Source organism: Aquila chrysaetos, chromosome 12, assembly GCF_900496995.4.
Source record: "Aquila chrysaetos chrysaetos chromosome 12, bAquChr1.4, whole genome shotgun sequence".
NCBI classification, from domain to species: domain Eukaryota; kingdom Metazoa; phylum Chordata; class Aves; order Accipitriformes; family Accipitridae; genus Aquila; species Aquila chrysaetos.
Genome location: NC_044015.1, coordinates 2,267,720 through 2,283,652, shown reverse-complemented (window position 1 = coordinate 2,283,652; position 15,933 = coordinate 2,267,720). Strand labels below are relative to the sequence as shown.

The following is a 15,933-nucleotide window of genomic DNA, read 5'->3' as shown; positions in this document are numbered from 1 at the left end:
TCTTTGTATGTATACAGTTCATTTGAAATTTAGATATCACTTCTCCATAGATAAATCAAGCCAGAGGAGCAAATGGATCTGCTCAGTGATTCTGTTTTTCCAGTGACCTCTCTTCATGGCTTGAATTGCAGTACAGCTGCTCAGAGAAGCTGGAAAAACGTAGTGTTCCTGAAGTCTGTTTCACAGTTCCGTTTTATCATCACTGTAGATTATGTTGTGAAGGTTAAGCAGTTACAAAGAGCTGTTTTCTTCTAGGGAGGATCTTTCTAGGCTACATATATTGGACCTATGCTGTATGAAGCATAGATAGGTTTTCAGTAACTAATATCCCTCCTGTAAATTTGTTTTCATTGCAAAGACTGACAGCTAATCCAGTTAATCCTTAGTTATACAATATACTATCTGTCACCTTGTTTTATTATTCACAGGGCCTGATGGCACGCTGTAACACCTCTGTGTTATGTTTTTATTTCTTTTGTAGCTAACTTGCCAACTTAGAACTTCTAACGCTTCTCCTCTTTCACTTCACATGTGTTGTTAAGGTTTTTGTTTTCTTTTTCAAATTTTGTTTTTGCGTCTTTTTGAGCAAAATTTTTGAGCCTGTTCTTGACTTCTGGGACCCAGGGGGAGTCCTCAGGTGTTTAAATTGATACACGCTTTAACATTCAAGCGGTACCAAGACCTCTTGTTTTTGAAATGTACATTCTCCATTCCATGTTTTCATCTATGGTTGATGAGTAAAAAATGACAATGTAAAAAATGTCATGTGAAGAGGCCATAGCAATAAAGTTATAGTGTTGTGAAGTTATGGCTCATGTTGGCCCTGTATAAGTAGGAAGATGGGGGGAGCTAGGAAGCACAAACCCCAGAGAACGTGTATAATGTAGTGCAATAAATTATATTTTGTTTTACAGGACTCTAAACCACCAGTTATCTCATTGCAAAAGTTGATTGTAAGAGAGGTAGCTAATGAGGAAAAGGCAATGTTCTTAATTAGCGCTTCCTTAAAAGGACCAGAAATGTATGAAATTCACACAAGCTCAAAAGAGGAGAGGAATTCCTGGATGGCACACATCCGCAGAGCTGTAGAAAGGTAAATTATGAGTGAAAGTGGGAGGGTTTGATTTCTTGCTTATCTGTCTTCTCTTCACAGGACTCATAGGTGTAAATTTATTGTAAAAATCCATTTGACTGTCCCTAAACTTCCTTTGTAAGATTGAAGCATGCAATCCTGTTTGTGTTCGTTGGGAAGAAGCCACTCATAAAGATGTAATAAAAAACAGCCAAAGACTTTATTCTGCTTTTTTTAAGAATAAACGAAAAAATTGGTTCACTGTTGCCAAATACAACAGGACTTTGTATAAGGGAGAAAGATTGACACACAAGATAAGCCACATCCTAGGCAAAAACTTCAGGTTGAATCCCGAGATGGTTTTAAGTTGTCTAATGTGTAAATCAAACATCTGTCTCTTCCTTTTTACAGCTGTCCTGATGAAGAAGGAGGAACATTTAATGAACCTGAAGCAGAGAGGAGGCTAGCTGAAGCAAGAGCTGCTAAGTTAAAAGACTTTCAAGGTAATGACTTAGTTATATATTCCACGAACTGCTTCTCAGCATCATTTGTGATTTATGACTGTCTTATTCTTTTATCACATAATGTGATCAACTTTCTCCTTCATAAGTCTTTCAAGGTAGTGCAAGATTATATAGAAATAGTTAAGTTAAATAAGCCTAATAAGCTTTGTGTGCTCCATGAGTTTTTCCCCTTAACTGTTAATTATATCTCTGCATTTGATGCTCTGACCGTAAAATGAGTAATTGAACGTTGTATTCCGACAGTGATTAGGAAGGCAAAACTGAGTTTGTCTCTTCCTTTAGAGCGTTTGAACATGAAAGATGACCTGATTATGCAAAGTCTAACTGAGAAGCAACAGATTTATCTGGAAATGTCTGAAATGAATGGGTTTGAAGACCATTCCCAAGGATCTCGATGTAGGCTACTTCTTCGGGGGGATATCTCAGAAAATCTGCAAGGAGAGGCAATTTTGAGGTCTGCAGTGACAGAAGGTAAATGCAATGTGGGAATGTGTATGCATTCACTCAAATGCAGGGGTGGGGATAAGCATATAGGATCTAAGTACAGATCCTGAATATCACCCTGTAATAACATAATACTTTTATGTAACACTGTTCAGACTTCCTTATTCTCAAAACCAATCTGCAAGGTACGTAAAGTGCACCTTGTGTGTTTAGGTTGAGGACCTTGTCCACAGATTGGATTTTTTTATTTTTAAGGGTCAGCCAGTAAGAGTCTTAGGATGAGTCTATTCAGATCGGTAACTGAGTGCTCTAATAATACACCAGTCCTGAAATATAATATTATATGAGGGTTATATATTAAAATAGCCTATCTAAAGATAGTACATTTAGAAAGAAAATAAACACAAACATAATTTTTATTTTGGGAAAAAAAAGAAAAACCAAACACACAAGGCTTGATAATCTAACTTGCAATCAAGGAAGAGGTCATCTTTATACGTGCAATACAAAGAGTCTGTCGTAAAGAGCTAGTCGCAAAAGAAAATTCATCTGTACTGCAGGCAATTTCTTAAACTGCCTGATCTTTTAATGTACTTGACGGTTGAAATTTTTTTTTTTTTTTTTTTAACTTGTTAGCATCATGCGCTTGTCTTGCTGCATAGGCATGGCTGTTTACATGACATGTTCTCTTCTTTCCTAGCTGAAAATCTCCAGAACCTTATCTTCACTCACTTAGGCAATGGATCCTGTCAGCCGGAAGATGGCTCTGGGTCAGGACTGCCCAGGAGAGCAGAGACCTTTGGAGGATATGACAGTAGTCCCTCCATTTCAAATAAAAGTAAGAAAGGGACCATTCAGCATTCTTCTGAGCTTCTTAGCTCTTTACCGTGTTTCTCTGTACAGAGAATGAGATAAGAACAATGAATTAAGTGAGGCTCTGATATAAGGAAGGTTCACCAGGCTCTAAAAGGAGGATAAGAGCAAACTTCTAGCATGTTTTGCTTCTGATACCAACACTAGAGAGCAGAGTAGGGCTCTTGGTGTTACACTAAGAGCATGACCTTAACCCATACTTTATAATTACCACAATTCCACACAGAATTTTAATTTTGTTGGGGGCGGGGGGGGGGAAAGCTTGACCTGAAAACCTAGGAAATTCAAATTCAGCTGCCTGCTTTTATTATTGAATCATGAAAACTTTTTTTCCACTTTTTTTTGTACCTGCAGAGTCACTAAAGAGTTGCTGAATCCTTAGATAATATAAATGGTCCTTTTGGCACAGATGATTTATCAGTTAATTAATGAAATGAGTGGAAATACTAGATACTATTTATCTCTGGTTTTGCTTCATGCATTTATTGAAAAATAAAATGGTCTTTACTTCACTGGTTGTTAATATCCAGAATACTTTCTGTTGTCTCTGAAAGGCTATATAGGTCTGTCATACTATAGGTGCTTCATATAGTATGGTTTCCATCTCCTGCTACCTCCTTCCACGCTTACAGTGGTGCTGCTTTGAATAGAATCTTTCTACTAACAAGTATTCCATGTTATGAGCTTGCAATTCTGGTAGCCACAGATGATCATTTTCATGCATACATTGTGGTTGCTTCACTTAAAATAGTATAACGTAATTTGAACTTACTCTCCCTGTTTACCTTAACCCACTCTCCTCAAGTTTTTATGCTTTTTTGAGCAGTTCTACTAGTCACTGTTGTCTGCTCTTCTACTTTGAATCAGCATGGAGAAGCCATGCAGTTGCATATTGGTTCTAACATCAAAGTCACAATTCTTTTCTGCTTGCTTTGTTATGCAATGATTTTTCACAGGCCCTGTGCTGGTGTGAGCTGCTCATACTCCACTCTTCTTTCAGGTGGTAGTTTTAGGAAGAACAGTGGTGGTGACCAGAGACAGTGGGACTGGAGAGGCCCTGCAGTAAGTTCAGATGTGCAACTCCATGACCTCCCTTCTGATGCAGAAGAAGGATCTCAAACCGTATGTTGGGCTTATGCATTATTTAAATGCATTTCCTCGTGTTCCTCTTCATAATAGTGGTGCAGAACAAATCTTGTAAAGTTAAAAATTGTAATAGCTGGTAGGGCTAGACTGTAACAGAGTTCTGTCTGTCAAATTACTGGAGTCTATTAAGGGTGTTTTGTGGGGGGAGTTCATAGCTTAGCACTTGAGAGGCATGATCGTTTGGTTTTATATTTATTCACTTGATGCTGTACCATTAACACTAGTTTTAATCACTATGCATCTGTTTCAGCCTAGCCTCTGATTTAAGTATTTTTTTATATGTCTATGGGACCAATCTCCACTCCCAGCAGTAAACACGGTTCCCTAATGAGAAGAACCCTTCCAGCTTGTTCTGGCAGCACTACCAATGCCCAACAAGTGTCTCTAGCGCAATGTTGGTTTTGTCTTTTTTACAGAGTGATGTGACAAGGCTGGATGACAGCAGTGGTTTTCAGCCCACCATAGAGTCTCAGGTATGTTACTTCTGCTGTTAGGAAATCTAAGGAGAAATAGCCATATTATAATAGCATGCAAAAACAAAACAAGCAAACAACAACAAAAAAAAAAATCACCAAAAAGCTCAGTATTTTTAATGTCTGTGGAACCAGAAGCACATTAACAGCCTGTACTTTATGACTCTAACGCATTATGAATGCAGAGATAAAAGTCCCATTAGAAAATAAAGATGGGTTCTGGATATGTAGACATGCGTTTCAAAGAGCTGGATAACTACTTTTCCTGCATCTTTGGAGGGTTTGCATGTTCTCAGCTCACTGACAAAACTTGCCTCTGAATCACCCATGAGTGCTGTACCTGTGTAGTGATTCAGTGCTGGAGCATGGGAGGAAGTGGTCATTAAATAGCTCATGTGAAGAAAGCTATGATGAGGATTGCTCCCTGGAATCCCAGTGAGATTTGCTGGGCACTGATTTACATCTGTGCAAGGACTGATACACTGAAATTTGTCATGCCTGCATATTGCTCTGTTGGCTGTTACTGTGTTAGAGTACTGTTGTAGCCATGCTTCCATTGTGTGTGTTTTTGTACGGATAGGGTTGATTATGGTCACTGTTTAAAAATTTAAGAAAAGTCTAATGCTTCAAAACAGAGCTCTGTTCAAGTGTCTAATGTCTTTTTTTCCTCTCCCTACCTCACCTCCTCTTCAGCTTGTCCAGAGGATACAAACGCTGTTACAGTTGCTCTTCAGTCTTCAGGTAAACCACTATTTACTATCCAAGAGGTTTGTTAGGCATTAAATGTAATAAAATTTATGCAGGTGTGGAGAGGAGCTACCTTGAAAATATCCCCTAAAGCTAGAGCGAAGTGCAGAATTTAAGACGTGACACTCAAGGAAACAAACACTGTGTCTGGTATTTTGGAGGAAGTGTTAGATCTGTTGTCTTAAGTAATTGTTTCCTTTTTCCTGCTCACTTAAATGCAATTCTTTTGCTACTTTGAGCTCCATCTGCTTTCCATGCTCATTTCCTCTTAAAATTGTTGATATACACATGTGTGTATGTATTAGTTGTTTTTACTGTAACCTTGTAATCAGCAATATTTTCACTGATTGGATTCAGAGTGATAATTCTAGGTGCAAGAAATGTTAATTTGGACATATGTAAGCATAACTTATTTGCTTGTCCGTCTTCAGTATCGTGTCAGTCACGATGGGCTGTACAAGCTGGAAGTTAGATCTGCTCCTGAAGACAAAAGTCTCTGTGATCTAATCTGGTAGATGCTCTTGTCTTTTGTTTAGCTGTGCGTGTTTTTTGAACCCATGTGCCTTATGCTGAACTTCTTATTTCCCCTCCAGGCAGTGATATCTCAGCAGGACAGCTACATTGAGATGCAACGAGCCACCATGGTGGACCGGGAGAAGCAATATCGGCTGCAGTCTACACGAGGCAATCTGCTGCTAGAGCAGGAGAAACAGCGGAACTTTGAAAAACAGAGAGAAGAACTGATGAATGTACAGAAACTTCAGAGCCAGCTGAAGCTGGAGCAACAACGCCTGGAACGGGAAAGGGGTCGGCAGCAGAGGGAATTTGAAAGCACAGAAGCTCGGCTGCAGGAGCGTGAAGAGGAGACTCGGCAGCTGAGAGAGAAGTTGAATCAGGACAGGGAAGAACTCGAGAGGCAGCGGGAGGCCTATCAGCATGACCTAGAGAGACTGCGGGAAGCTCAGAGAGCAGTTGAGAAAGAGAAGGAGCGTCTGGATCAGCTAAGGAAGCTGAAGAAGCAGAACACAGTGTCAGGCACGTTCCCCCCAGAAATGGGACAGGTGAGGAATTTGTTGTCTTGGAGTTTTATTTCTGTTAACCTGCTTGTTTCTGAATGAAGGTTGCCCTTTTTGCAGAACTAACCCATGGTCGCTTTTTACCGGGCTCCTTAAACCATCATCTGAAATAGCTGGTGATGGCTATTGTCAGAGAGATCAGAGCTTGGCAGTTCCCCAGTGTCTGTGAGATTCCACTGAGACATTTGGTAATGGGAATATTTTTTTTAAAAGACAGAAACAGAGATTAAGTTATTTTTGAACGTGGCTGATTGAGGATTTTTTAAATACAGGCACTGCCCTATTGCAGGCAGGTGATTGCAGAAGGTGTACTACATTGGTAGCGTTTTGTACGGTTGATTTCTAAAAATATTTCTTTTGTTTCAAAATGTGAAGGTTGGAGTCTGATTAAATTGGCTCATTTGTTCCTGTTGTAAAGTCCTGCTTTCTGTCCATCTTATCATCACCTAATGCAGTATGCTTTTGCCTTCCTTTGCTAGGTGCAATATTAAACAGTCTGGAGCTGCTGAGGTTCTTTTCAGTGTTCAAGGACCTACAATCTTGCTCTTCTTTCTGTTTGCCAGTATGCTGTGGGCTTCGTCTAACCTGTTGCATTTTTCACTAGAAAGTGCTTTATGTTTTCAGGGCTGAGGGTGGTCTCTCATTGTATCTGAAAGTGTGAAAATACCTATTTGACTTAGAATGCCTTTTTCCTCACATAGAACCAGATGCTAAGTCATTCTGTTAGCTTCAATGGAGAAGGGGTGGAACCATCTCTACCCGTCTTGAAAACCTCTGTGAGAGTGAGCGTCTCTGGGATGGATTACCTGGAACGGCCAGATTTGGTTCGTAGGGACAGTACCACCCTGGAGAATCGTCCGGTTCTTGCATTGAAGAATGAAGTGCCAATACATCTCCTGAGTGCAACTAACCAAATACAGAAACCAGCTGCAGTCCAGCAGCAGATTCCTACTAAGCTGGCCACTTTTACAAAAGGAAGCAAAGAGAAAGGTGGGAAGAGCAAAGCTTCTCATAGGACAGACAGTTCAGGTAAGTGTATTTAAATGCATTTCTGATCTCTGCCAGCATTACAGGGAGACAGAACACTGCAGTTTAAACCTCTGGCTACCCATGTGGAACCAAGAAATTAATATGCTACAAATTGTTAGTGTGCTTACTGCAGTTAGTAGGCTTTTCAAATCCTTAACTTAGGAGTTACATGTGTATACTATTTAAATTGGAAATCTAGCCCAAAGGGATAATGTTGAAAGTGAAGTTCTGTAATCCAGCAGGACAGAAATCATTCTGTAAACCTGGATGTTTACATCTTCTTGCCTAACTGTAGTGTTAAAGGGGGCAGGGGGAAAAAAAAAAAAAAAAAAAATCTTGTTCTGCCTGAGTGAAATGTTTTGTGGCTTAACCTTTTCTCACTATCCGTCCAAAGTTGTAACGACATTGAATGCAATGCCTTTCTTAGCACCAGTCAGTCATTAAATACAGATTTCCACGCCAGAATTGAGATGCTGTGCGTGTTGTAAAGTTGAAAGGGGCTAATTTTGTCACAAATAGAAGCAAGTAAAAATACAGTCACCCTGTCACGGTGTAATTTCTGCTGCTAACTGCTAGGTACTAAAGTAGTGATCTTTGCCAATGACAGACGCAGTAAAAACCACTTTTTCTCTACCGCTTAAAATAGCCTTACTGCCAGTTTAGGAGAATGACCTATAATTTTAATTTACAAAATTATCTTTTTAGCTTTGTGTAGGATTCAGACTTGGCAAGCTTACCCATCACTTGGGCCTACACTGCTATAGCGGACTCAAGGCCAAAGCTGTGTAGGGAGGGGAGGGGGACAGTCTTTTGCACATTGTAGAAACGTCTGTCTCTGTCATGCCTAAAGTTGAGTACAAATGCAAACTTGCTTATGTTTTTGCACATAAATGAAGCCTAATATCCTCTTACCCTGAATACCAAACGCTAGTAAAAGGGAAAATAAAGCTCTAATACCACATCTCCCCAAGTTTCTTTTTAATAGCTCTTACGTAATGATCTCTGCAGTGGAAATGTACTTAATGGTGTTTTTCTGTAATTTATATGAAAGGTATAAAACAAATATATTGGTCTCTATTCTCTCATGAGCATTAGTGGGATGCATGCTTGTTATGTCCATACGTAGATTTTTAGAACAAAATGGAACAAAACTTTCTGTACCAGAGGCAAAATACTGTGTATTGAATTTGGTTTTTGTGATGTGTGAGGAATGTGTACTGAGAGGAGTTCTTTGGATCCAGAGTAACCGTGTCATGAATTGCTTTTATTGTTGAAATTAAGAAACTGACAGGCTATAACACCAGAATCAATGTACTCTGCTGCTGAGCAGCTGTGAGACAGATGGAAAGCAGAGACAAAAGTTCATCAGTTCTGCGTGTTAAAAGTAGCACAAATAGCCACTGCTATTTGAATGCTAGGGACAAAGTTTTTTTGTGTTTTTTTTCCTCTGCTGTGCTTTATAATACTAGGATTTAAATCTGTGGTTGTCAGGGGCTGCTAGTAACTGAATTAGAAGTCCTCAAGAAAGAGGAGAGAGAAAGTATTCATGGTCTAAACAGCTGAAGAGAAAATCTAAGTAACTTGCAACAGAAGCACCGGCTCTTTGTGGTATAGCAGCTTCCTTGGATGTGCAAAGGTGTCAGTACAGTGGGCCCCAGCATGAAATAGTGAAATTTGTGAAGTACTGCTAGCCTCAAATACTAATTTGTAAAATATTTTCTTTAGCATCTGTTGATCAGAAGCAGCTGCTTCCCCCCAGGCTTGTTGGACGAGAGGAGGGTGTCCTGAGGGGCAGACGATCAGCAAGTCCAGTCCTCCCAAGCAGCCAGACCACTGCATTTCAGCCAGGTATGTCTTGACCAACTTGCATGTCCATGGAAATGCGTCAGGCTCTGTCCAGTGTCATGAACCTGTCTTCTTCCATTTTTTCCTATAGAATTGTATGGCCCTACAGATTCTCAGCCAGAAGCACTTTCATCTGCCTCAGCGAACCTATTCAAGCCCAATAACATTCACGTTCAGACCCTGGTGACCTCTCAGCCGAGTCTGTTAAATGTGCAAGATGATACCAGCAAAGAAGATGTGATTTTCTTCTAATTGTTTCCACTTAAAGATTAATCTTCTGACATACTGTTTTAAGAACTCAGGCCCCAGTGTTCAACGTGACAGAGACCTGACATGGATGTCTTTTCACCCTGCCCCGTTACTACTGGCAAGGACCAGACCAGGATTACTGTTCTACTTTGTTGGCTTCTCTGCCAGCAGCTCAGAATGAGGGCACAGTAGTAACAATTTGCTTTTAAATTCTCCAAACACGGAAATGTATTGACACATGGCATGGGTATATAAATTCAGAGCATATTAAAATGCTGCCATTTATTGTAATGTGCTCTTTTCAGAGAATGTACACTCTTTGTGGGCACCATCTTGTAAATTGTTATAGTTGATGTTGAACCGCGCAGATTTTTATGTAAAAATTTTAGTAGTAGGCCCCAAAATGGCTGCGAATTTTTAAATCTGTTTTCACAGGTACATGGTCAGTAATGGATTATGCTAACAGTGTGTTGATAAGTAGTTGACTAGCAAGCCAGTCTCCTTACAGCCAAGCATGACAGGCATTGTGATACCCACTCACAGGAGCCAGACTAGCATCTCTGTTTCTCTAGTGAATTCAGTGGAGCACATGCTCAGTGGCCAGGTACAGTGGAAGAGAGAAGGTAAGCTTCTTAACAGAGTCTTCAAGGGTCAGGAGCTCCACCTGCTTGTGGATGAGAAGGGTTGGACATGTGAGAATATACAACGATAATGAGGAGTTGGACAAAATGCACATTTCGTGGGCCATCAGCTTGCACTGGGATACCTGTCTCCCTGGAGATGTTAGGTAGCTCTCCATGTTAGTGAGAGCAGTACAGGTTCCCGAGCAGAACTCGTGAGTTGGTTCAGAATGAACTTAGAGACTTGGATTTTGTTCTTTGCTGAAGACATGTATAAGAAGCATTTGAATGCAGTAATTTATTGTCTTGTTTAATCCTAAGTTTTCTGCATCTTTTGTTTGTCTGTTAACTTGTTGGGACTTTACTCCAAGTACCAGAAGATATCAAAGCTGCTGTTACTGCAGAGACTTCTCTGCAGTACTGTGTTAGGAATGAAGGGAAACAGTTTGGTTTTAAAATTTAAAAAAATATATTTAAAAAAATACTCTTAGCTAAACCTGTGTTGGCTTAGCTGCTTACAGCTAAACCAGCTTTGATACCTCTTGTTAAATGGGTCAGTTCTTAATCATGGAATAGTGATGACGTTAAGTGTTCTGCTCAAAAGGCATTATTTCCCTTTGTAGTAATTTGCACAGTCATTTTGTTGTATTGTATTACTTCACTCTGTATCTCAGTTCTTTATGACACACGTCGCCTACGGATGTGTATTCCAATATATGTTGAATGTGACCAGTCAGATATACTGTGCACAGGAGAGATTGTTTAGAGGGTGTTATTACAGAATTAAATCAGTATCTTGGAGCTTAAAAACTTGGGTTAATACCTTTCAGAACATGATTGATAATATGTTTTTTTCATATCTTTAACTCTGGTTTAAAGTGATTTTTAGCACCAGTGGATGGAATGCCTGGTCAGTTCTCGATTCAGTCGTGTGGCAATGGCATCAAATGGCAATGCGTCAATCTCCTCAAATCATTGATGCTGTCTCAGGGTAGGCCCTATGTGATGCTAGTAATGTTCTTTAAGGCCGTAACTTCGCTTTGCTTGAAAGTTTTAAAATTATTTCAGTAGTTACAGTGCAAGAAACATTATAAATTTTCAGCAGAAAATACAGAGTTTATTTTCAAGTGGTGATAATTTGGGTTGTTGTCTTCAGACAAGAAATTGAAAAACCCAAATTTACTGGTCAGTGTGAGAGGGGAAAGATAAGCTACAAAATACTGAATTGGTCTTAGGGAGCAAGCACTCCTTGCTGTAACACTTCTTGGATTTAAGGGTCTTTTTCTTTGCAAAGTGATACTGGTATAAACCTGAAGCAATGGCACTGAGTTCAGTGAGAGGAAACTCTAAACCATCTGTCTTGTTACCAGGCTGGTGATACTCCCCCACCCCGCAACAAATTATTACTATGAAATTGGACACGCTTCACTGTAATACCAAAGGACTGCTTGGTAAATCATCAGCATTGCAGAATTTACCCAGATTATCAGTGGCTAGATTTGCAGAAAACAGTGTGGGGAACATAGTGATTTTTGCGTTGTGATATGATGTTGGTGATGGTTAGAACATAGTTCTACCCTATATGCATTTTTTGCATTCCTAAAAGCTAGGTTGGAATGGAGGGGAATTCTTCTTAAAATTAATGTAACTTCTGATCAAGCCAGCGTGTGAGATCCAGCAGCTCTACAGGACTGATTTTTGAATCGGCTGATGTGGAGACTTCAGTCATCTCTGATACCCGTGTAATTTCTCCTGTAAACATGCAGTGAAGCAGCAAGAATGCACAGTATGTTCTCTCCTTTGTGCTGTGGTTTGGGCCACTCCTAGTGAAAACTCTATGCCCCCATTGCCTTAAATTACCAGGTTTTTAGGAGTTTTAGCCTAAAGCTAAGTTGCATCAGTGGAATAAACCACCTCAACCAAAGAGGGATGTGTCTATTTGGGTATTTGAAAGTAATTTTTGGAAACATTTATTTAGTTTCATTTTGTGCCTGTCCTAAAATATGGGAGAGAGTTTTCTATGGACTGAAGGGGTTGGTTTGGCTACTTTCTTCTTCTTCTGTGCAATGACTGAACTCAGATATAGAACAGTGACATCTGGAAAATAAAGTATGCGGTGAGGTCTCATTTCTTTTAATGTTTTAACTTAAACATAACTAATTTAATACTCATTGTCAGCAGTGCTTCGAATAAGTTCTGGCTGTTAGCAAAGGGACCCAGAATCGTTACAGGCTAGGCTGTTGGTTCAGCACCCCAAAAGCTCCTTGGAATATGGGTCTTCAATCTGTAACTGAGAAAATACCTTTAAAAGTCATTATCTGTCTTCAGTACACATGTCTAGCTGCAGCTAGCTTTATGAAAACTCTTTTCACCTTGAATAGAGACTGCATCTCCTTTCACTTGGGTCAAAATCATCTAAGTGCCATGCTAGTATTCATGTGGCTTCCTGTCCAGTACCATACCCAGCACGGAGAAGGTTTTAGAATTAGTAAATGCTGTGATATATCATTGCTAGTGTGGAGTTTACCATACCAGAGTATGGTAAAATTATTTATAGAAGGCTGAGGTAAGCAAGTGAAAGATTTTCTTTAGCTGAATAATGGGTCATCTCTTCAATTCTACAAAACTAAACCTCTGAAATTGTTACCACTCCAATTGAGTTGAACTAGTTTTGGACTCTTTACTCAGATGTTGTTCCTAGAAAAATAAATTTTCTAGGCAAATTAGATTGCAAAATACTGCTGTGTCCTGGGCTAAGTAACCTGCTATTGATTCTGAGTCATATCCTTTCTATTTGACTTTTTGATTACTTCAGATAAAAGTTTCTTTTTAAGTGATATCTGAGGATTAGACCGTTCAAAATTCTGTGCCTCCCAGGTGCCTTTTGGCTTCTTTCTGAGCTGGGGTGTGGAGGAGATACAGCATGAGCTTTGAACTGCCACCTTCTTTGCTTCGTGTCACAGCCTTAAAATTGTTGTCATGTTTGTCCTTTAATATTGTGATGTTGCAATGTAGAGGTTGTTTCGATGGTTCTGATTTTCAGTTTTATTCTGGTGTAAAGGATGCTTCCTCTTTCCCTTCCCATCTGGAAGGTGGTCATTTTGTATTTCGGACTGAGGATCCCTCCATCTTCACTAGTACTGAGCGCATCTGCCCTGTGTGTATTGTAAATGCTTTCCTAGTTTTTAACCGTGCTATCTGTGGATTGTAGTTGTGGCATGTCCCACAAATTGAGATTGCTAATCATTTCCCAATGTGAGGCAGAAGAATTGGTATTTCTAGAGACGCTTGCTCATCAAAGTAATAGCATTCCTGCAAAGGTAGGAGCAATTCTAAATAATTTGCAGACAGTTTTGTCTTTCCGAGTAATAGTCAAATGATCCTGCATACATGGAGCTTGGTGTTTGTCATTTGCATTTACAATGAAAGTTGAAAGTTAAACTAGGAAAGGGTTAAAAATATGTCTTTTGTTTCACTTCTACTTTCAACTCTGCAGAATAGGAGCTAAGGCTCCCTGGTGCTGCTCAGTGGAGTCCCTGCGTGTTGTGCCCCCATACAAGGGAATTTGGAGCATTTTGTTGTCTTCCCCAGCAGTTGTCACATTTACAAGAAAAAAGTCTTCTTGGCGCCAGGTTACCATGTGCTATCCTTGCCTGAGCTTCTTGCTGAATAGGTGAAAGAAAAACCTTTTCCCCTGCTCTCTCTTTCGAGGCCAGACCCAACATCTTTGTAATCACTGGCGGCTCTTTATCATTTACCATCAGCATGTTATTCTTCAAATACCGTTTGTGTGAGCTCTGGTTTGTGCCATTTGTGCCATGTTTATAAATCAGTTTTTTATATTTTTGTATTGGAAGAAATTGGAGCACTTTAGAAAAGTTTATTTCAAATTCCATTTCTGTTTGTACCTGGAAGGAAATCTCTCATGAAAGTAGATACTGTTGGCGTAACTGCGTGCATCTCACTCCGAGCTGTGAACTGTCTTGATGCTCTTTAGTCTTAGGTCTGGTTTCTAGGCCCACCTTGCACTGTAAAGATTTAATAAATAATCATGGTCTGTGGTTAAATTGACCATTTTGTTGGGGAAGTGTTTGGTTTTGTTTTTTGTTAGGGTGTAAACATTGTAAATAATTCCTTTACTGTTGATACTGCAGTAGCAACATCTTTGTAGTCTATTTTATTTGTAAAGTTGATGGTTAAATGTTAATATTCTGTTGAATTGTGCACTCTTGATTAATTGTAAACTTGATCTTAGCACACCAAATGATGATTTTTACAATGATTGCAATGTTTCTCCACTGAAGGATTTCAGAGCTGCAATAGGACTGAAACCAACTTCTAGCAATAAAAAAAAAAAAAAAAAAAAAAAATTGAAAACTGACTGCTTTTATATATATAAATATAAAAATATTTATTATTTTCTATTCCAGCCAAAGATGAAAGCAGCAGCCACTTCTCACATGCTTCTCATTTTCTACCCTGGACAGAAATAATGTGCCGTATGAACAAAACTCTTCCAAAGGAGAGGATGGAGCATAGGAGGTGTTAAGTGGAGGATACCAATAGCTGCAGATCTTGTCAGTGAGGTGGGCACCCCAGGAAAAAATCAGCTGGTCTCAAAATGTCTGAACTCAGCATAATAGCGAGAGCATGAACTTAACAAAGCTGCTTATATTAGCATGTAGGTACTTTGCATGGTGCCTGTCTGAGACATGCCTGGCTCTGTCCCAGACAGTATCGGTTCCCATTTGGAACAAGTATAACAAAAATAGAAACTTTCTCCCTAGTGTTTGTGCCAATTTGGCAGCTCTCACTCCCGGCACCATCCCATGGCCTCTGGCTGGTGCAGTGCTTCCCAGCTCCAGAGTCAGCAAGTTGCGTTTCCTGGTAAAATCCCCACTTGTGGCATACTGGCAAGCTAACCCAAAACCTGTAACCTCAAATAATTTATAGAGAGATTAGAATAGATGCAAAACTGGGGAGAGTGGGAGAACTGGGACTTGGATCGGTGCTCTCAAAGGAAGAGGTATGATTTTTATCATCCGAATCCTGCGCTGTAGCCAGCGTTGAGGAAAATCTTCAGCCAGTTTTGGATGTGCCAGTGCCAGTGGTGCACTCTGCAAATCACTTTGCACAGTGATAAGTCTTTGTGTCTATCAGAGCATCTTTGGAGGACCCGGGTTCTTTGTGTACAGGAGTCAGTAGAATACAGTCTGCATTATTCCATCTCTGAAGTGCAGTTGACGTCTGGGTTGCAGCACAAACTGGAACTCAATTGGAAAAACACAAGTTTTTCTACTTTTCCAACATATGCAAATAATCAAAAACTTCTAGGCACACCAGTGTTTAAAATATGACTTGATCTTTATGGGAAGTAACAGACTGATGTGTTAGCGAATGAAGTTTTTAAGTGTGTGTGTGTATAAGCTTTTGCTCGCGCTTCCTCTAAGACTATTTCTTACATCTGCTTCTGCTCTGTTCAGCTTCCAGGGAGCTGAGCCGCAGTGGCCACTGGAGGTCACTGCCTCTGTGCGCTTTCAGACCTCGCTGTCTTTGTCGCTAGAGCAAGGCGAGTGACTTCATGCCCATTTCTAAATATTTTTCAGCAGCAAGAAATGGAATCGGAGTGATTTCATGGGGGACAGCTGAGAGGGACAGTCTAGGACAGAAATTACGAGGGGTTGCTTCCAGAGCAGTGGGTTTACTTTTTATTTTCTAATTGCACCTTACTCTCCTGCAGCCATAATCATGTGTCAGACCAGTAGGAATTGTTTCTAGAAAGACAGAAGAACCTGGATCGGGTCGATCCAGGGTTAACGTGGCCAAGAGGGATCC

The 15,933-nt window shown here is 40.0% G+C and overlaps 1 protein-coding gene across 4 annotated transcripts in view; it reads left to right on the top strand.

Moving 5' to 3' along the window:
• Positions 1-14,443, top strand: part of ARHGEF18 (Rho/Rac guanine nucleotide exchange factor 18) — a 53,349-nt gene extending 38,906 nt beyond the window's left edge. For all 4 annotated transcript variants that reach the window (XM_041127918.1, XM_030032898.2, XM_030032895.1 and 1 more), the window contains 11 exons: positions 915-1,093; positions 1,484-1,575; positions 1,879-2,067; positions 2,741-2,878; positions 3,914-4,035; positions 4,476-4,532; positions 5,226-5,273; positions 5,873-6,340; positions 7,057-7,384; positions 9,110-9,232; positions 9,321-14,443. In XM_041127918.1, the coding sequence (XP_040983852.1) occupies positions 915-1,093; positions 1,484-1,575; positions 1,879-2,067; positions 2,741-2,878; positions 3,914-4,035; positions 4,476-4,532; positions 5,226-5,273; positions 5,873-6,340; positions 7,057-7,384; positions 9,110-9,232; positions 9,321-9,481 (1,905 nt within the window). In that variant the 3' untranslated portion in view covers positions 9,482-14,443. The remainder of the gene's footprint in view (positions 1-914; positions 1,094-1,483; positions 1,576-1,878; positions 2,068-2,740; positions 2,879-3,913; positions 4,036-4,475; positions 4,533-5,225; positions 5,274-5,872; positions 6,341-7,056; positions 7,385-9,109; positions 9,233-9,320) is intronic.
• Positions 14,444-15,933: the final 1,490 nt, after the last annotated feature.